The sequence below is a fragment of the Mytilus californianus genome, unplaced genomic scaffold (genome assembly GCF_021869535.1).
Source record: "Mytilus californianus isolate M0D057914Y unplaced genomic scaffold, xbMytCali1.0.p SCAF_1, whole genome shotgun sequence".
Classification (NCBI taxonomy): Eukaryota; Metazoa; Mollusca; class Bivalvia; order Mytilida; family Mytilidae; genus Mytilus; species Mytilus californianus.
Genome location: NW_026262581.1, coordinates 134,955,153 through 134,978,275, shown reverse-complemented (window position 1 = coordinate 134,978,275; position 23,123 = coordinate 134,955,153). Strand labels below are relative to the sequence as shown.

At 31.5% G+C, this 23,123-nt stretch overlaps 1 protein-coding gene across 1 annotated transcript; it reads right to left on the bottom strand.

Moving 5' to 3' along the window:
• Window positions 1-686: 686 nt before the first annotated feature.
• LOC127735537 (F-box/LRR-repeat protein 12-like) lies at window positions 687-11,067 on the bottom strand. Its single transcript, XM_052245754.1, has 3 exons — window positions 10,891-11,067; window positions 6,443-6,600; window positions 687-4,320 (listed from the first exon to the last, which is right to left on the bottom strand). The coding sequence occupies exons 1-3, from the start codon at window positions 10,974-10,976 to the stop codon at window positions 3,623-3,625; spliced, it is 942 nt and encodes a 313-aa protein (XP_052101714.1). The 5' UTR covers window positions 10,977-11,067; the 3' UTR covers window positions 687-3,622.
• Between the last annotated feature and the right edge of the window lie 12,056 nt (window positions 11,068-23,123).

The following is a 23,123-nucleotide window of genomic DNA, read 5'->3' as shown; positions in this document are numbered from 1 at the left end:
TTGTGTTCTTTATATGTGATGTCATCAGACATGGTCGTCTTTTTTCATGACGTCGCAATAGGAAATTCAGAAGAAATCAAGAAAATTTTACATCATAATTGAATTTCGACCAATCATTTGCTGAGAACAAAGTTTTCTCTAGAGACGAGAAATATTTTTCTCACACCAATCGAGAAATGTGAAAATAGCATGAAACTTAGAGAATTGATTTTCCTTCTAGACACCAAATTTTTGCAATCTTATTAATTAGAATAAATATACACAATTAATAATAGTCTGTTTTAGTGGATAACAAGATTGTATGAGTAAATATTGACTGCATTTCTATTATTACACAAGAAATAAATTAGTTGATATTGAATAAATATAACACAACACACAGTGTGTTTAGTATAATAGGTACATGTATTTTCATCACTAGTTTATTTGAAACAAAATTGTCTACAGCTCCTTTTCATAATTGTTTACTTTTCTGTACTGACCAAATAAAATTACAATGTATTCTTCAATACTCTATTATTGACATAATTTTGTAATTATTATTTCTTGCTCTGATTATATGTGTCATTATCCAGTATTCAGGGGCGGACCCAGCCATTTTCAAAAGGGGGGGTTCCAACCATATGTCCCCATTCAAATGCATTGATCGTCAAAAAAAAGGGGGTTCCAACCCCCGGAACACCCCCCCCCCCCCCCCCCCCGGGATCCACCACAGAGTATTGGTGCATGTTTTTTCATCGCTATTTTTTTTTTTGATCAGCCAAATTAATCAACAAATGATTTTAGGAGACAGATTTGTAAAATCAAATTTGCTTGTTTCTGAATCCTAAACATTTATTTCAATTGTATTATATCGTTATGTGATAATTTATCTGAATAAATATTGTTTAAACTAATGAGTGATTGTTTTTTCAAGGGGAAATTTAAAGTTCCCATTGCATGAATTCCACAGAGAACATTTTTATTTACTAGGACAGTGCATTTTCAAAAAGGAGTAGGGGCAATAAGGCCCTTATTTGGCCCAAATATTACTGCAAATTTAAAAGTTATCATACATATACTTTAATTTGTCATAACTAGACTAAGGTACCAGGTATTCAGAAAATAGAAACAAATTTCACGTTTAACGAGTTACCATAGCAACAAACCATGACGAAACTTGTATATTTTGTAAAACTTCTAAATTTTCCTTGTTTTTCATCAAATTTTAAGTATATTTTAGATTGGCAAAGTATGTGCACATACAAGAAACAAATTTATATTTGGTGAGATTATGTCAATAGTTATAATAAAGTTTCTCTTAAATTATTTTGTTGTTTCTTGGCTGCGCACGATGTTTCCACAATGGAAATAACAATGGAAAACTGCATAAACTCTGTATTTTTCATCATTTTCATGAAAACGGTACATATTTTGAAGTAATTGTGATGTCATCAGACAAAAAAATCTTATGTTTTTCATTTATATTTCCTGACTGTATGCATTTCCAAACAATATGTGCAAATTTGAAATAGTTGTCAAATATTTTATTTCTTGGGCCAAAACCGGGCCTTAATGCCCCTACTCCTTTATGTTAGAAAGTTTGATTGGCTTCACGATACTTTAATGTCATTTGTTTGATGTGGTGTTGTTATAACTCACATCTCTTTTATTATACCCCTGCTTTATAAAAGTGGGGGTATACTGTTTTACCTCTGTCTGTCCGTCCGTCCATCAGTCCATCAGTCCATCAGTACCATGAATATTTTTCGTCGCATTTTCTCAGGAACTACATTACAAGGATTTCTGAAATTTGGTTTCAGGGTTTATATGAGTCAGATTTACCGTGTGATGCGTTTTCAGATTCATCACTCAACAATTTCCTGTTTACCTTATACTTTTAGCGGGTGGGTGTATCATTAGTGAGCAGTAGCTCACAGATTCACTTGTTCAATTCATAAATAATTATTATTATCACATTGGTTGCAATGATCTACCATGATTTCCCAGTGAAATAAAAACCGATAATTTCACATGTGAAATAAACATGATAATTTCACTCCTCTGACATCATACAATAATATGTGTTGTCAAGACGTTGTCTATGACATTGCATCAAACCAAATTATGAATGCGTAGAAAAAGATATAGCTCCTTAAAGTTTCTTCTTTAATTCCATTAAAAAGCCCATTGTCAATGTAATAAAAAGAATAACTAATCAAAGAATTCAAAAATTGAAAAATATTCAACTCGTGACCGAACAACACTGATAATTAACTCATGCATTTTACAGATTGATGAATTAATGTGTTGTTTGGTCACTTGTTGAATATTTTTCTATATTTGAATTCTCCGATTACTTATTCTATAATTGACACACTTAGAAAATCAAGACCATGGAGTAAAATGGAGACATAATATATATAATTTGTTAAAAATACATTAAAATGCAAAATATATCATAAAAGATCACATGCCCATTTTGGTTAGATGAGCTAAAGATACAATAACATGATGTTGAAGACATGTTCTTCACAGAATCTGTTGTATTTGTGTTTTATCTTAATTTGATTAATATATGAACTTGCGTTTTAAAAAAATTACAAAGTAGTTCAACAAACAAATCTTTAACAACACATATACTGAACATACATAAAGCATTTATGTAGTAAACATTACAGCAAATGTAAATTATATAAAATATATTTTTTTTTTCAAAAACATAATTTCATTCTGCATAATCTCATCCCATCACAATTTGTGACAAATTACAACACATATAGTTTTATCAACAGTAAAGCTTGATGGATTACAAAAATATGTATACATTTATTTGGTGTAAGAAAGATGCATTGTGGGATAGCATCATTTATCAAGATATTGTGGTAAATATTTATAAAGCCATGATTTGCCAAAAATTAATTCAAAGTATGTTTTCTAACTATTTAACTATTTGGTAACTATTTACACCACTGGGTCGATGCCACTGCTGGTGGACGTTTCGTCCCCGAGGGTATCACCAGCCCAGTAGTCAGCCTTCGGTGTTGACATGAATATCAATTATATGGTAATTTTTATAAATTTACTGTTTGCAAAGGTATGAATTATTCGAAATACTAAGGATTTTCTTATCCCAGGCATAGATTACCTTAGCCGTATTTGGCACAATTCTTTTTTGAATTTTGGGTCCTCAATGCTTTTCAACTTTGTACTTGTTTTGGCTTTCTAACTATTTTGATCTGAGCGTCACTGATGAGTCTTATGTAGACGAAACGCGCGTCTGGCATATCAAATTATAAGCCTGGTACCTTCTAACATATTTTAAGAAATTTTGGGAGGCCTTTTTCATATCATTTCGTTATACAACAGTGCTGGCTAATTCCAGCTTAAAACAGCATAATCTAATAGAATTATATATATTCAGTGGAAACTATAAGTTGTTGTCAAATCATTGTTGATCAACTGAATATTTTAGAGTCAGAGATAATAATTAATAATGACTTTTCAGTCGTAGGTTAAATATATTTGGAAACAAATGAAAAGATTAATTGAATTGTTGCTTACTATAATGTTCAGTGGCAATAATTTCATTCATGTTGAGGACAATAAATAAAAAGATATCAGTGTCAAATAAAATAGACCCTTAAATGTTCTCTGGCTTGTTACGATCTAATGCTGTTATAATACAGCCATTATTTTCTAATATGGTCTCTACATTTGATGTGATATGGGGAATGTCACACACTAAAGTTTTCAATGATTTGAGAGACTTCAGACATTCCACACCAGAAGGCGTAAGTAAATCACATTTATTTATATTCAAATGCTTAAGATTGCGTAGTCCTGACACTATAGTAGAAATACCTGAATCTGTAACTTTACTATTTCTTATGTTCAGAGTTTCTAACTTTGTCAGATGACGTGATATATGATGTAAAATGAGATCTGTACAATTACAATGTGCTATTTCTAAGGTTTGTAAATTTGTCAGTTCTTTTGCAATCTTTTCTAAACCTTTCTCGTTAATTCTGTAACAAGCATTCAAATTAAGAGACTCTAATCCTGTAATTTTACAAACATCTTCTAAATCGTGATTATCTACCCTAGAGGTATGTTCTAGTATTAGACACTTGATATTTGGTATCATGGTATGGAGATGTTTAAACCATCTAGGTTTCCAGTAACACTGATTCAATTCTATAGAAGTCAGGCTTGGTGGAAGTTTCATCTCTAGGTTCTGTAGTTTACAGTTTTGTAAGGTAATGTGTCTGATGTTTGGACATCTCTCATTCAAGTCAACAAGCATGGCATCTGACACTGGATTTTTATCCTTAATTGGCACTACAATTGAAAAACAAAAATCAGTTTGGGTAAACAGACCATTCAGATAATTATAGATTAGTTCAAGATTTTTATAATATCCTCTTAGTTTCAACCTTTTAAAATGTTTACAGATTCAAACAAATTTCTAAATTAAATATCTTATGTGAGTTTCATACAAAGTCGGTAAATACCAGTGAAATCTCCTCTGAGTTGCAAAATGATCAGATATTCATAGACCTAAGCAATTTATTTTGCTGTAAGTGTCAGACTGATCTAACATTCATAGAACAGTTAATTCACCTTTTCAACTACCATACTGACATGACTGAGTATCCAGATGAGTTCTGCTCATCAATATTGTTAAAATATTATTTGGTTTTTCTTGAGATTAATACATGATAATATGATTGGTCCCAAGTTTTCAGACCAAGGGGACATTCAGAGAAGTTCATAAATACTCTTAAAATCTCTGTCTCAGAAGAGCAAGATATTTTACTTCAGAGAAGTTCATACATACTCTTAAAATCTCTCAGTTTCAGAATAGCAAGACATTTCACTTCAGAGAAGTTCATACATACTCTTCAAATCTCTCAGTCTCAGAATAGCAAGACATTTCACTTCAGAGAAGTTCATACGTACTCTTAAAATCTCTCAGTTTCAGAATAGCAAGACATTTCACTTCAGAGAAGTTCATACATACTCTTAAAATCTCTCAGTCTCAGAATAGCAAGACATTTCACTTCAGAGAAGTTCATACATACTCTAATAAATTGCTTCGCCTAGCGCAGCTGGATACGACCGCAGAGGTCCAACCCTGAACAGTTGGGGCAAAAATGGACACAATATTCGAGCTTGATACAGGTCTGAATTTGGATTGTAATTCAATATTTGACACATAATAGGTATCCGACACAGAATAACTGTAGTCAAAGAACTTAGAATTGGTTATATGATTTGAATTTATATTAAATTTTTTTGCTTTTGTGCAATACACTATGCTGTTGGGAATTGACCTTCCCCCCTTCCTTTAAAAAAAAAAAAAAAATTTGAAGGATTTTCTTTTTGATTTCTGAAATCTTGAGGAGAAAAAATTGTCCCCCCCCCCCCCCCCTTTTTAGAAAAAAAAATTCTTTCCCTCAGTCATGGTCATAATTTCAATTCAAATTTCCAATGGAGTTTGCAACCATAATAACCCATTTAAATACATCATAAAAGTCTTAAAATAGAAAATGACATACATAATCATAGCTAAAATTAATTTACCGTAATCAGCATTTTAAAAATTATTAAAATAGTGACTTCTAAAAATGAATTGACAGCTAATCACCTCAAGACAATACAAAAATTCTTTATACAGAATTTAAAAGCAGTGTAAGGGAGGTAATTGAAAGTTGTGATTGAATTACCTCCCTTACACTGTAATTTGTACTTAAGTAATTGTCCATTAACCAGGACACCCTTGTTTTTTCTCACTTTTTTGCCCCTAATTCCTAAACGGTTTGAGCCATAACCCCCCAAAGCCAATTCTAACCATCCCTTTGTGATATGGAAACTTGTGGTATAATTTCAGAGAGATCCATACACTGTTCCACAAGTTATTGTCATGAAACTAGAAAAATGCTTATTTGGCCCCTTTTTGGCCCCTAATTCCTAAACTGTTGAGACCATAACCCAAACTCAATCCCAACCTTCCTTTTGTGGTTATATACCTTATGTTTAAATTTCATAGATTTCTATTTACTAATACTAAAGTAATTGTCCGGAAACCAAATGTCTTTGGACGATGACAACGACAACGTGATACCAATATATCTCTCAGTCCCAGAAAAGCAAGACTTTTCACTTCAGAGAAGTTCATACATACTCTTAAAATCTCTCAGTTTCAGAATAGCAAGACATTTCACTTCAGAGAAGTTAATATATACTGTTCAATTTTACATAAAAGTTTAAGACTAATCAGACATTATCTAAGATAAAAAACATGTTCTTTTTCTATATCAGTCCTTGTATCGCATTGAGACTCCCATATCCGCCCAAGGCATAGGCCTAGGGCTCATATAGGTCAAGGGTCAATACCAAGGCCTATATGGAAAAGGCCTAATGATTTCATAACAAATATGTCATAAAGAATCATACATACTGTTAAAATCTCCTCTTAGTTTCAGACTAATCAGACATTCTGAGAAATGTGACCTGATAACCTTCCATGTTTTTTTCAAATCTAATCGGTAGGGTGTTAAATCTACATGTCTCCATAAAGTGTAATCTCTGGTAATTCTTCTCCATCTCCTACAGACTCTGTAAACATAATGTAGTATATATCAAAAAACAAATATATTTCCATACTAAGCTGACCTAAATTCTGTCTTTTTGGCTTATGAATAAACTGTTTTAATATCAATTATGTCAGTCAGAAAACAGATTAGCCTGTAGTTCAGTGGTTGTCGTTGGTTCATGTCTGTCATACTTGTTTTTCATTAACTGTTTTGTTATAAATTAGGCTGTTAGTTTTCTCAATTGAATTGTTTCATATCTTTTATGTCGGGGCCTTTTATAGCCGACTATATGGTATGGGTTTTTCTCATTGTTGAAGGCCGTACGGTTGCCTATTATTGCTTACATCCACTTTATTTGAACTTTGGTGGATAGTTGTCTCATTGGCAATCATACCTCATCTCCTTATTTTTATAGAGTTAAATTCATCTCCCTTAGTCATTCTGATTATTTTTACTTACATATTAGTCAGAGCACTGACATAGCCAAGTCAGAATCTTGGAAGACAAATTATGCATTTTTACAAAAAAAGTAACAAGGGGAGATTATTCAAACACTGTCTGAGAATATCAAATCTGAAAAATTTATATATACATGTACAAGTAAATATTTCTTATCATCTCTGCATGCAGTTCTAAATTTTCATCAAATTCATATTTTTTAGAAAGAAAGTAAAACTTGTTTTGATGCAAAACATATAAACATTTTTGTTAAATACATTTTAAGATCATAAATTGAAAAATTAAAAAGGTACAAATAATGCTATCAACATTTAAAATTTGAGTTTTATTTGGGGGTAAACCTATCCCACTGTAATTTTTGCAATATATGTAATAAAACAATAGCATACATTTCTGAATTTAAAGTATATAAATTTGAATAAATTTACATGTATTTTCAGGTCTATTAAGTGTAAGTTGTAACTCAACATAGGTAAGCAAATAGGTTATAAGTTTTATTTTAATTAGAATCTGCTAATATATAAAAGAAAATAGACAAAAAGGGGGAGAATATATCATGGGGTAAAAAAAAACCAAATAATTAAGCATACAGACAAGGACTGTATGGCCAATAGTTTAGTCACTGAAAGACAACAATAGTTCACAAAACACTACACAGAAAACTAATGTTTGAGCAAAAGGAAACCCAACCAAAAACTGAGGGTAGACACTGGAAGGGTCAACCGTTTCTTTTCTACTAGTATTACCTGTTTTGTTCCTTATGGCAAATTAAAAATTCAGTGACAAATTGTATTAAGTGATGTCATAATCAAGGAAAAGTGGATAGGATTGTGGCTATGACAAGTTCAAAATATCCTTGGTTAACTGTCAACCAAATCATGATGGCATCCATAAAACTTTCAAAGCTATGTGAGTATGACTTCAATTTAAACAGGAACCCTGGGTTTAATAGTCCCCTTGTAGGTAGTAAAATTGGAAAAACATGGCTGTGTTTTCACATCTAAATTTACTCTTAGTAGAAACAAACATGTGTAGTTAGGAATGTTTTAACTTAGTATCCACTAGATATATAAAAGTTACATGCATTTTTTTTTGGTTTCAGAAAGATAAATCTTTGGAATTTGAATTTTATTTTTTCATCTGACACCATGTTTGATCACTGCAGAAGATGGTAAAATATACACACACCTGAATCATATTTGATACTGTCCACTTACATCACCTATTATTGTGTAGATATCTATTGTCCTTGTCAATCAATACAATGCAATTCATGAATTGTTACTTGAAGGGGTATTTCAAAGATTTTACCTAATTGAGTTTAATTTTACATGGGTCCTCTAACATGTAGACAAGAATCAAGACTCTAAGGATTGTAAAAGTATGACGAAGCAAAAAAACATTAAATTACATTTGAAGGCCCCCTTAAAGGTTTTGCAGGACTATAAGAGCCATCTTGCACATAAAACCCCATGGGCATTTTGGAATGTTGGCAGGTATGCTCATATAATTTATTCAAGATATTCATAAATGATTTGCCCAGATATTTGTCAGATACTAGAGACCCAGTTAATGTCAATGACAAAGATCTACATTGTTTAATGTATGCTGATGATATTGTTTTATTATCTACATCAGCTGAAGGACTACGAGAAAAGCTGGGAATGCTTGATAAATTTTGCAAAGATTGGTGTCTCAATGTGAATACTAATAAGACAAAGGTGCTGATTTTCAACAAGGCAGGCAGACATGTAAAACAGATATTCACATTTCAGAATATAAATCTGGAATGTGTTTCAAAATACAAATACCTAGGTTTATATTTAAGCTCATCTGGTTCATTCAGTTATGCTCAAAATGAACTATACAAAAAATCCCTGAAAGCTCATTTCAAATTAAGGAAAGATCTTTTATCACTTAATCCTGATGTAAAAACAAGTATTCATGTTTTTGACCACACTGTAAAACCTATTTTATTATATGGTAGCGAAATATGGGGGATGTTTAATTCTCTTTCCTCTAAATGTAAGAAGGAAGATATATCTTTTGAAAAATTATATTCAGGTTTACCCTGTGAGAAACTTCATATAAAATTTTGTAAATTTATACTTGGGGTACACAAGAAAACAACAAATGCTGCAGTGTTATCTGAACTTGGAAGATTTCCAATATATTTTAATATTATAAAAGGAATGTTATTGTACTGGTATAGATTAGAGAATTTAGGTAATAATTTTCCTCTATTAAAAGAGGCATATACACAATCAAAGACACTACATCACATGAATATAACATCATGGTATGGTTCAATAAATGTTGTTTTTAAAATACTTGGTATTGACTATACAAATGCCATAAATGCTCCATTTTGTGAATCCTTATACAAATCTAAGAAATATATACAAACCAAGCTATCAATATTGTTTATTAGCTGTTGGAAAAAACAAATAGATAAATTTTCAGACAGTAAACTGAAAACCTACCTTTTATATAAAACAAATTTTGGTTTTGAAAAATATCTAACATTGATCAAGAATTTTGAACTTAGAAGAAATTTTACTAAATTACGTGTATCTTCTCATAGATTACAAATAGAATTAGGTAGATATCAGGGTATTCCCCGAATTAACAGAATATGTAATAAATGTTCTTCCAATACTGTCGAAGATGAGGCTCATTTTCTATTTGATTGTAACAAATTTGAGGATGATAGAAATTGTATGTTAGCTAGTATTGCACAATATAATTCTTATTTTAATCATATGAACAGTCAAAGCAAAATTATCTGGTTATTTAGTGTAGAAAATGTTGAGTTACTTAAAATAATATGTAATTTTATATACAAACATCTTCCTTAGTGAAGATTAGTTAAAGGAAATCTATGTGTGTATATACATTTGATTGGACATAGAAAATTATATTCATCTGAATATCACAAACATACTAGCCGATTAAAAAAAAAAATAATTGTTAAGATATATTATTTATTCAAATGTTCTCTTATATCCTTGAGGCATCGTCCCCTGGTATCAACTGCATTCAAGTTACCTATGATGCTTCCTTGTTTGCTTTTGATACAGGTAGGAAAGAGACATTTACACACATTTTACATGCCTATGGCCCATAAGGTATCGCCCCCTGGTGTCAGCTGCCTTTAGGAAACCATAATGCTTTCCTATTTGCTGCTGACACAGGATGAGTCATGGACATGTTTAATTTCTACTTTCTTTTTGGCTAATTATTATATATTTAATTGATCCAACTTTTTGTGTACTATACATATGTGGATATCTATTTTTCTTTTTTTTCTTTTTGGGCTGCTTGTTTGTTATCTATATCAACCACACTTGCAATAAAATGCATTAGTATAAAAAAAAAAAACATACTATAGATTCTTTATCTACGTATTCTTTAAGAACTTAAATAGTTCTCGTTTAACTTTTTTTTTTTTTTTTATCTCATTGTTTGTATTGTATTATGAAAAAATTATTGATGTTGTAATGTTTATGCCCTTTGGGGCCCATAATTGGAAAATAAAATATCTTATCTCTATAAGCTAACAAACTGCAGATAAACAGAACCTGTTGCAAACAGAAATTGAAAGTTCATAATGTATTAATGAGAAAATTAAATCATTTCTGTTGTAAGATTTAGCTCTCAGCCAACTCTCATTTTCAATTTTCTAGACTCAAGTCAATATTTGAAGCAGACTTAACTGTATCTCAATCTGTGGCTGCGACCAACATAGTCACTAAACTTTGAACCATTCAGTAACACTGGGTAAGAGGACACATTGTCATTTATATTTATAAGAACTCAAGGAAATATAAAAAAAATATAGCCATGTCATTACCTTCCAGCTATGCATAATTCTTTAACAGGCAAATAGTTCAAAACTTCTAATATGATGTTGTCAGGAAGTAAATCAAAATTAGCCATTTACGAATAAAAGTTTTCTTGCTTTTCACTAAAAATGAAAATTGTATTGAAACACTAATGTGACCACGATTTTTCTGCAGATGTTTCTAATATGTGTATAATGAACCCGTACCCGAACCATAGAAGTAAAGGCTGATTTACTTGTTTGATTGTTGGTTAATTTATGGCCAGTGGAAAATACTTCATGCATGTTCAGGACTTATTACAGTCATTTTATAACATTTCTGTAGACAATCATAGAAATATCTCAACTTTCGGATTGTTTGTTGATCGAAATTTTTATGCAGTCCATCCACCTTATCGCTATTTGTCCGCCATTACTGGACATCACAAAAGTTCCCGTAAAATTTTGACGTCATAATAGAAAATATCTGACGCCACAATGGAAAAGTGATTGTTGTATGACGTAAAAAGTTCAAGCGGGACAGATTCTCAGGTCAAGCGGGAATAGCGATAAGGTGTATACTATGGAACGCCACAGCTGTCGTATGTGGAACTCTGATATTACTTTATGTTGTTTTATTATTACTTGATGATATTTTGTCTTTACTTAATATGGTTTTGACATTACGTAAATTTGATGTTTTGATATAACTCAATATGGAATAGTCATTACTTAATGATATTTCGATATTACACGATATGGTTTCGTATTGACTTGATATAGTTTTGTCATTACTCAATATGGTTTTGTCATTACTCGATGTGGTTTCACCATTATTTAATGTGGTTGTGTCATTAGTCAATGTGGTTTTAACATTACTTGATGTGAATGTGACTTAACGTTATTTAGTTGTTTCATTACATGATGTGGTTTTGTTATTTTGTAATGATGATTTGCCTATTCTTTATATGGTTTTAACATTACGCAATGATGTTTCAAAATTTGACGATTTTACACTACATGATGTGTTTGTTTCATTATTTGATGTGGTCCTGTCATTCTTTGATGTGGTTATCCCATTACTTGATGAGGTAGAACCACGTGACCAATTCGGAAAAAATATGTTCTATTTTTAAACAGATTTCAATATATCGTTTATTTAATGTGCTTTAGATGGGTATCGCTATCCATTGAGTTAAAGTTCAAATTAAAGTTCGAGTGGTTGTTCAGAGTTATTTGGTATGAAAAAGGGGAACGGCAGACAACAATAAGAAAAAAAGCATTAAAAAGTTAACAGTATTTCGGACATAAATGGGATATCCCCAAACCACTTGGTCCTGTTGTTTTTATCCTAAGTTCTCAAACGGAAGCAGTATTTTTGTAATAAATTTGTAAAATATTCCACGGAACCATGTGTCTCGCCTGATATTGCTGCTGTAAGTGTAAAAGCGTCATGTTGATCGGCTGTACATTTATCTATACATTTATCGGTAAAAAAAAAATTAAAAAAAACAATGTTTTTCTGTAGATGCTTTTTCTTGAAATTGCGGAATAACTCCTATACAAGTTTTAAAACACTTCATTGAGGTTTACAAATTTATCATGTCAAAACAGTTTAATTCGGTTTTATTTAACTAAAACAAAACTGTATGGTTTTCAACAATGAGCAAAACCCATACCCTATAGTAAGCTATAAAAGGTCCCGAAATGAAAAATTTAAAAAACTAGAAACCTAACGATCTATAGATACATAGATACTTTATTCTCTAAAAACTAAATACAAGTTTACAGAGAAACATACAATATAAATACAGATACAATAGTCGAGGTAAACAAATACAGTATGATATTCTAAAAGTACAAAATTATGATGGCATACATGTTTAGTAACATGTATAATGAAAGGTTAAACTCAATAGAAATAAAAAAAATGGAGAAGGAGACGCCGACGCCACTATCGACGACGAAATATAGGTTTGTTGTGTATCACTGCCGCTACATTGATGTCGCAGGCTCGACACAAATCAAAAGACTTGAACTTTATTGTTAACAAATGAAACACTTCAAATCAACTCACACTAAAGTTACAGGGAAACGGGGGGGAGAAGGGGCTCGGACTAAGCGACAAAGCATCAATACTATAAAATAAGAATTCTCCGAATTTTTTTTTAGCGTAAATGATCATTTGAACTTATACGAATATCAATCTTTTATTTGTAATCAATTGAATTCCCTGATCTACCTCGCACTAATTGAAAAATAAACTTTTTGGAATATCTGTTTCACATGTGACGACGGAAATGTTCCAGTGGTCGTAACCATAATACCGTCATCTTTTCCTTGAATGTAAACTTCCAAATAAAACCAAATTACTGGGTTTGTACTTTCTCGAATAACACGACGGGTGCCTTTCTGGAGCATCCGAGATCACCCCGATGGATTTATATTACCCAGTCATACCGATCTATTGAATCAGCCAAATGAAACTGTTTTGTATGCCACCGCAACTGAAAGCTGGGGGGCATATTGTTTTACCCCTATCCGTCTGTCCGTCCCATTATGGGTTTAGTTATTCCGCATAACTCCTCCTACAGTTTGAATCCTAGGAAGTTTTCTCTTTACTGTCTGTTTGTACATATATTGAAGGTGTGCATGTGGTCAGGGTTTAATGTTTATTAATATTTGCTTTTTTGGGAGATAGTTGAACTTTGTAATTTTTTGGGAAATTTACTTGCATAAGAGCGTTTCCAGATAACTCCTCCTACAGTTTGAATGCTAGGAAGTTTTCACTCTGCTGGCTGTTTGTACATATATTGTAGGTGTGCATGTGGTCAGGGTTTTTATTTTTATTATCTTTTGCTCTTTTTGGGAGACAATTGAACTTGTTTTTGTCATTTTTGGGGTATAAGCGGTTAAATGAGTTGAGTGCGGGGGCATCACTTTGTCTAGTTTACATTTTTTCTCGTGTTGTGCTGTTACACAACTGTAACAGTCCGATGTAAGGTTAGGATTTAGAGCTCACATACATGTTAAACTCCGCCACGTGCACTTTCTTTATGTACCTGCCCCAAGTCAGGAGCATGAAGTTCAATTGTTGTCGTTGTATAAATGTGTGTCATTTTTTTGTTTGTACATTGTTTATTTATAAATGAGACCGTTTGTTTTTTCGTTTGAATTTTTTCACATGGTGCATGGTGGCCTTTTGTAACTGACTAAACGGTGTGTTGAAGGCTGTTCGGTTGCCTATATATGATTTCTTACATCCACTGCATTTAAACTCTGATGGATAGTTGTCTCATTGTCAATCACACCACATCTAGCTTTATTTCAACTTCTATGTTGCGTTTTGTATACTGAAACATTGTTTATCTTTTGTACGCATAACCCGGAGCCCTCTTTTCGGAAGCCTGAGCAAAAGCGCTTGTTCCGCGATAGAAAATTTAATTACGAACCCATATAAGATAGCTCGAATTTCAACTCATAATCTTTATTAATCTAAATGAGACTTAAATTCGAATCTTACTCTACCTCAAAAAGTGACTCAAATTTAATGTTGTAACTAGAACTCTACCATTAAATGTGACTCAAACTCGAAGTCCAACTCGAAACTCAATGCTAACTAAAACTTTAATTCTAATAATGACTTGAATTCGAAAGCGAAGACTAACTCAAAGTTTAACTCAAACAGTAACCCGAACTCAAATTCGATGGATGGCCACACTCATCCAAGGCACATACAACTGGTAATCTATCTAAAAATAGAACAGGTTTTTCCGAATTGGTCACGTGATTTTACCTCATCAAGTAATGGGATAATATAACCACATCAAAGAATGACAGGACCACATCAAATAATGAAACAAACACATCATGTAGTGTAAAATCGTCAAATTTTGAAACAGCATTACGAAATGTTAAAACCATATAAAGAATAGGCAAATCATCATTACAAAATAACAAAACCACATCATGTAATGAAACAACTACATAACGTTAAGTCACATTCACATCAAGTAATGTTAAAACCACATTGACTAATGACACAACCACATTAAATAATGGTGAAACCACATCGAGTAATGACAAAACCATATTGAGTAATGACAAAACTATATCAAGTCAATACGAAACCATATCGTGTAATATCGAAATATCATTAAGTAATGACTATTCCATATTAAGTTATATCAAAACATCATTACGTAATGTCAAAACCATATTAAGTAAAGACAAAATGTCATCAAGTAATAATAAAACAACATAAAGTAATATCAGAGTTCCACATAAGACAGCTGTGGCGTTCCATAGTATTCGCCTTATTCATACACAATTTCCTGTATAGATTATATAAAAAAATATTTTGGTGTGTCCCATGATTTTTAATATATCACTGAATCTATATGCCTCGCTGTACAGTAATATTGACCTCAAGAACCATGGGAAGGATGAACTGAAATGAATGTCGTACTACTACTAGTTGTTTATTTGACGTCCTGTTTACCTAATTTAATTCATCATGTTCATCAGAAAGTTCCTGTACCTATCAGTCATTGGACCAAAGAGCAGAAAACAGACCAAGGCCAATAATAGGTCTTCAACGCAGCGGGAAAATTCCGCACCGGGAGGCGGGCTCCAGTTGGCCCCTATACAATAATGTATACATTTTAGTCTCTGATGCATGATTTTTTATAATTAATTGTTTTTGGCTTTTAACTAGCTTTCAGTAACTGTGAGTACTCTCAAATCGCTGACTTTTGTGTTAATTTGACTTGTTGACACAATTTGTAATTCATTTATGTTATTCAATGTTTACTTATTTTGTGTTATATCTGGTCTTACTATTTTTAATATGTACCACCTTTAATAAGTATTAAGTATGACGAAAACAAATTTCACTTCTGTACTCGTACTATGAATAACAAATTTATTTTGTAAAATATGTTTCTGTACTAACAACAAAATTATTATATTTAAATTTACCTGTGTACGTTACTTTATTTAACGCCATTTTGTCCTAGGTTAAAGTTGTCTTTTTGACATTGAAACATTTTTTTTTATATTTTGTCATAGATCAAACTTATTCGTTCAGTGAGCCATTTCAATTGATATTTTATTGTGTGTATTTTTATGTTGTAATGTTATATCACTGTTTCAGGTTAGGGTTAAGGTTGACGCCTGTTAAAACATTTAAACCCGCTGCATTTTTATGCACCTGTCCTAAGTCAGGAACCTGTTGTCCAGTGGTTGACTTGTCGTTTGTTAGTGTGGTTCATAAGTGTTTCTCGTTTCTCATTTTTTATATAGATTAGACTGTTGGTTTTCCCGTTTGAATGGTTTTACACTAGTAAATTGGGGCCCTTTATAGCTTGCTGTTCTGTGTGAGCCAAGGCTCCGTGTTGAAGACCGTACTTTGACCTATAATGGTTTACTTTTATTAATTTTGACTTGGATGGAGAGTTTTCTCATTTGCACTCATACCACATCTTCTTATATCTATGTGGGGTATATTCTGGAGGAAGCTACGTTCACTAACCTGCACATATATCATTTGTTATTTAAAGTTATTTAATGATTGCATTTTTGAAGCATTTTAAGCGGAGTTTTTGTGACCAAGGTTTGTAAACATACGTGCCTTTATCATTCAGTAAGTACAGTTCGAGTTAAAATTCGAATTCTCTATTAATATTGATGACTTAACATGCATATAACGTGTATAATATATTTTTGTATACAAAGTGAGTACATAACTCAGAATATTTTTGATATCATATATTGGATTCTCTCAGCTTGTTCTTTATCGCTTAAAAACGCACAACGTCCTCAATCGACTGTACGGTGGTTAAGTATGTACGATAAGTTTGAATTTTTAAATTGTAAACTATCATCAATATTTAATTCATCAAATGAATATTGTCAGTTTTTGCATGTCCAATTATCACATAAAACCACAATGAAAATCCATCGCACATAAAAAAAATCCCCATCAGAAATGGTCTCACTTACTGTGATAATGCATCGCACCAAATGTCAAAATGAATCGCTTTCAATAACTTTATTCACGATTAAGTTGCTTTAATAAAATATTTTTGGACTTGAATCACATTATTGTACATTGTAAAGTCATATTCTAATGAAAATGTGTTAAAAAAATACATTCAAATTAATTATTTTGTATATTCAAAACGTAAACAAACACAGTTTTTCCCATTATCCTTTTTTCTACAATAGTAAAACTCGCCTATGACAGTGTAAATGAACTATCTTGATTCGCACTTTATATACACTGAATTCTATCAACACACTATGCGGCTGGTACTATATGCTCCATTATTTTGCAGCATTTATGCAGGTTAATTCTGTACAGCCATACCGCGATTTTATTTCATTAACTTTCACCTAAAATAACTTTTTTATCTGATGGGACATACAGTAAATCGCCTTTATCTGATGGGGCATACAGTAAACCGCCTTTATCTGATGGGACATACAGTAAACCGCCTTTATTTGATGGGACATACAGTAAACCGCCTTTATCTGATGGGACATACAGTAAATCGCCTTTATCTGATGGAACATACAGTAACTTCGCCTTTATCTGATGGGACATACAGTAAATCGCCTTTATCTGATGGGACATACAGTAAATCGCCTTATCAGAAATAGATCCACATAATCCAAACAGCTATGCCTTACATTTCTTGGTTGACTTCCGTGACATTTTGATCAGAATATAAGCATAAAAAATCCAGACTACTATCCGCAGCAGTTGTATTTCTATGCTTCTACTTTGTTTTGAACGCCTATGACATGCTGAAGTTTATGTCACTTGTGATGCTATATTTACAAACGAGACGATTTTAATTTTGAAATTATCAACTTCCCCCACCTTAGTAGCAATATACCAACTTCATCTGCATATGGGATATACATTTCCCAACTCATTCAGTATTCAAGAGCTTGCAGCTGCTACCCAGACTTTATAAAACGTCACCAGTGTCTGAGCACAAAGTTGATGAACCAGGGTTATTTCAACGAACGTCTCGTCCTTTTTCTAAAAAAGTCAGTCATCGGAAGATACCAAGACCTTGTTGATAAATATTCCGTATCAACTTCACAAATAATACATGATGGTCTTGAAGTATAGATTCTAGGTACTGACGTTGTTTATCGTCTTAATTACGTGTTATAATGTTCTGTTGAAGACCGTACTTTGACCTATAATGGTTTACTTTTATAAATATTGACTTGGATGGAGAGTTGTCTCATTGGCACTCATACAACATCTTCTTATATCTATTTTATTTGTCTTTGTAAATTATTAACCTTTACTGTTTAGTCCAATTTTGGGAATATCCTTTTGGCGTGGCTGTGGTCATTTTTTGTATTCTTGTCTTTCGTTTTTGCTTATGTGCTTTGTCTATATGACCTTTTGTTTTTCTTTGTTGACATATTTGTTTGTTTATATAGTGATTAAGATAATAACACAATTTAGACTGCTGTACTCCTATTTTTGACATTTTTACCTATAATGTCTGTTTGTTTTGTTCACACATTGTTGTCAATGTAATGGAGTTTTATGCGTCAAACAAGTGAGAGGTTTATCTAGCTTTAAAATCAGGTTTAATCCACCATTTTCTACACAAGGAAATGCCTGTACCAAGTCAGGAATATGACAGTTGTTTTCCATTAGTTTGGTGTGTTTGAACCAATTTTTCCGTTATTATCTTTTTTTCAATAGATAGACTCGTAAAGTATTGTATATTTTGAAATATCGCATGCTCATATTAATATTGTATTGTTATTTATTGTTATTCGGAGCGGACTTCATAAGTATGGTTTACTTGTGTCCAAATCCATTTTACTTTGAGTAAATAAAATATGTTTAAACTAAAAAATGTGTTTGAACTTTTGATTTTGCCATTTGATAAGGGACTTTCCGATTGGAATTTTCCTTGGAGTTCGGTATTTTTGTTATTTTACTTTTTGTTATTTTGGTCAAATTATTGATGCGATACAACCTTTTCATTTAGGTTTTTTTTTATTACCAAGGACGGACTCCAATAATTAATCAGTCGGAATTTTTTTGTGCGTCTGGGTGGAGTTTACAAAATAGAGAATCATGGCCAAAAAGATGATGAATATAGAGAAAATTGCGCTAAAAAATAAAGAATAGAGTTTTCGAATTTTCATTTAGTGCCTAAATTTTTTAGTAGTGCTTTGCACCAGAGACAGTGCTGAATCTATATAAAACTGAGGAGAAGTGGTATGATTGTCTATGAGACAACTATCCACAGAGTTAAAATGAAGTGGTAGTAAGCATTTATAGGCCAACAATGAGGAAACTCATATCGTATAGTCGGCTTTATAAGGCCTCGACTTGGAAAATGTGAAATAATACAATCTTAAGTATAAGAACTGGTGTGTCAGAAAGAGGAAAGGGATATTGGAAGATTAACAACTCTATTTTAAAAGAGGAAAAATACAAAGAGCTAATAAGTAATCTTATTCATAAATATACTAATGGAAATAATAATATGGATTGTCAATTATTGTGGGACGTTTTAAAAGTAGAAATAAGGGAGGTAAGCATAGCATATTGTAAAAATAAAGCAAAAGCAAACAGAGAACTAAGTCGGGAACTAGAAAAAAAACTGGAAGAGAGAAATAGGTTAAGAGATGCATTACCTCAAGAAGATGCATATTTAGATGAAGAAATAAAAGATTTAGAATTAAAAATAGGTAAGATATACGAACAGAAAGCTAGAGGTGCACAGGTTAGGTCAAGGGAGAAATGGGTTGAATATGGGGAAAAAAACAATGCATATTTTTTAGGTTTAGAAAAACAGAGACAGGTAAAAAAGTCGATAAATAAACTGAGTGACGAGAATGGAAATATAACAACAGATCAGGCCGATTTATTAACAAAAATATCAAGGTTTTAAACACTGGTAATGAAAAAGGAAGTTTATCGCACTCACAACGTACTAGTATTTTGACATTATTGTTTAAAAAGGGAGATCATTTATTGTTGGATAATTATAGGCCAATTTCTCTACTAAATGTAGATTTAAAACTATTGTCTTTTGTTCTAGCACAACGCTTAAAGAAGATACTACCAAAAATTATTAATGAAGATCAAACAGGGTATATTAAAAACAGATTTATTGGTTTTAATTTGAGACAAATTCAAGATATTATTGACTATGCGGACGCATATTCGATTGAAGGGGCAATAGTTTTTGTAGATTTTACTAAAGCTTTTGATTCCTTGGAATGGGATTTTATGTTAATCACTTTGAAACATTTTGGATTTAATGAATCATTTATAAACTGGGTAAAAACATTATATACTGGGTTACAAACTTGTGTTATTAATAATGGATGGATCTCAGAAATATTTCATAACTCAAGAGGAATAAGGCAGGGGTGTGTCCCTTATCAGCTCTTCTTTTCGTCTTATCCGTGGAGATCATGGCTTTAAGACTTCGAAAAAACAGAGATATCAAAGGGTTCGTAGTTAAACTAGATAATAAAAATCATAGCATTAAAATTTCTCAATTAGCTGATGATACGACTTTATTTCTCAGTAATAAGAAAGAAATCAAAGCTGCTATGAATGAAATAGAAATTTTTGGATCATTTTCTGGGTTAACTTTGAATAAAAATAAAACAGAGGGTATATGGATAGGAAAACTGAAAAATAGTAAAGATAAGGTAGCCGGGATTAATTGGACAAATAAACCAGTCAAAGCATTAGGAATATATTTTGGTCATAACAGAGAAGAATGTGAAAAATTAAACTGGGAGAATAAAATTGAGAAAATGGATAAATTATTTCATTTATGGGGAAAACGTAATTTAACTTTAATCGGGAAAATTCTTATTATAAAAACATTAGTTTTACCACTTTTTACATTTCTGGCAAATGCCTGTACAGTTCCAGACAAATTTAGAAAAGATGTAGAAAGTAAATGTTATAAATACATCTGGGATGGTAAACCAGATAAGGTTAAAAGAAATACCATGATAAAGTCATACGAAGAAGGGGGGTTACAAATGATCGACATACAAAGTTATTTTATGTCTCTGAAAGCATCTTGGGTAAGTAAACTCATTAGTAATGATATTTCAAACTGGAAGTTGATTCCATTAAAATATCTCAGTGTGGTGGGTATTAATTGGTTGATTTTTAAGATGAATTTTGAAAAGAAGAAAATTCTAGAATATATAAAACACATTCCTGAATTTTATAGAGAAGTATTTAAATGTTGGGTAATATCAGGTGGTGGACAGACAAAAAAACCTACCAACTTCACAGAAATAAGAAAACAGGTAATTTGGGGGAACAAACTGATTAATTTCGAAAATAAAACCATTATTTTTGAAAATTGGATTAAGAGTAACTTGATATTTGTCAATGATATTATAGATGACACTGATAATATATCTCAACATTTTATTCTGCAAAAATTAGAGAATAAGAATAATTGGATTGCAGAAATAAATATTTTAAAAAAAGCCATCCCAAAAGACTGGCTTCAGATGTTAAAGTCTGAAAATTCTATTAAAAGTATTGTAAATATTCCTAGACAGAAACTGATCTGGAAAGGAAATTACATTGAGGCTTCAAGCTTTTCAACAAATATATTATATAAGTCAATTTGTAAAGATAAAATTGAACCATCAATTGGTGTTAGCAAATGGATGCGTATTTTACAAATTAATGAGAACCTTAGTATTAACCAGCTATATGTTTTCATGTTTCATTATTTAGAAGAGAATAAGTTAAAAATATATAGATGGAAACTTTTACAATTCATATTACCAACAAAACACTTATTGTTTAAATGGAAACAGAAGAATGACGGTCTATGTAATGTATGTAACGAAGAAGAAGATTATAACCACTTTTTTATTTCTTGTCGATTTTTAGAAAAATTTTGGAAAAGTATTTATGAGTTAATGATAAAATCAAATTTAAATTTTAGAATATCGTTAAAGCAATTAGTCTTCGGATATAAAATTTTTGACAAAAATTATTTTGGTCTGAATTATTTCCTAACAATTTTAGGTTTTTCTATTTATAAACCATATTATGTATCTAATCAGAAATTGACAAATGTAAATGTTTATCAAATTTTTGTTCAAGAATACATTAAAAGATATAACGAAAACAGAACAATGAAATTTAATCCATTACTGAAGTCACTAAAAAGAAGTTTAGACGATTGAATAGAATAAAACATAATGCATTAAAATGTTGTAAAATTGTATTTCAAGAAATTTATACATATTATTATAATATATACATATATACCAGCAGCTGACTACTAACCTGGGTAATCAGTGGAATATAACAGGATACATCAAGAAAAGCTTGGTTTCTTGGTGTAACAATGTAACAAGCATATTTGGTGAATAAATATACAATGTCGTTAAAAAAATATGACAGAAATGAACCATGAGCAACGACAACAACTGTACTACGGGCTCTTAGCTTGGGACAGACACATAACAAAAATATGGCGGGATTAAACATGTTTGCAGGGGTGTAACAGCACAGTATCAGAACAAACTGTAAAAATCAGTTGCAATTGGCTTAACTCAAAAGATCTATACAATGCACAAAATTCACTACCATAAAAAATATTTAGACACAAAACACCAAAATAAGAGTATTCGCAGTTACTAAAAGCTAGTTCTAATCCATTACAACAAATATATAAATCATGCTCGCCCAAACTAAAGTAGCAAATCAGTACACATCCAATGGATTTAGTGTAAAGACGTCATAAACAGCATGAGAAACACGACCCTGTGCAATGCCAAATAAACAATATCGAAAGGATATAGGATCTTGAGTTGGTATAACTGTATATATAGCAATATATATTTAGTTATTTTAATTTTTCAAAAACAAATCCGTTAGTTTTCTCAATTGAATTGTTTCATATTTTTCATGTCGGCGCCTTTCATAGCCGACTACACGGTATGGGTTTTTCTCATTGTTGAAGGCCGTGTGGTTACTTATTATTGCTTATATCCACTTCATTTGAACTTTGGTGGATAGTTGTCTCATTTGCAATCATAACACATCTCCTTATTTTTATACCAACGTTAGTACCGATAAACACAATATTTAAAGATTTTGCTACTATGTTAAATTGATAACCTTTAAGAATATGCCCAAGTTTATTCAAAAGATCAATTGGTTTACATGGATCGTACTTAAATTTAGGGGTTTTATGAAAACATCATTGTAA

Coding starts and splice junctions, on each gene's coding strand:
- LOC127735537 (XM_052245754.1), bottom strand. CDS start 10,976: ATGGCTAATTTTGATTTACTTCCTGACAACATCATATTAGAAGTTTTG. Junction 6,601..10,890: donor GAATTATGCATAGCTGGAAG/GTAATGACATGG, acceptor TTATGTTTACAG/AGTCTGTAGGAGATGGAGAA. Junction 4,321..6,442: donor ACTAAGAGGAGATTTTAACA/GTATGTATGATT, acceptor TTTCAATTGTAG/TGCCAATTAAGGATAAAAAT.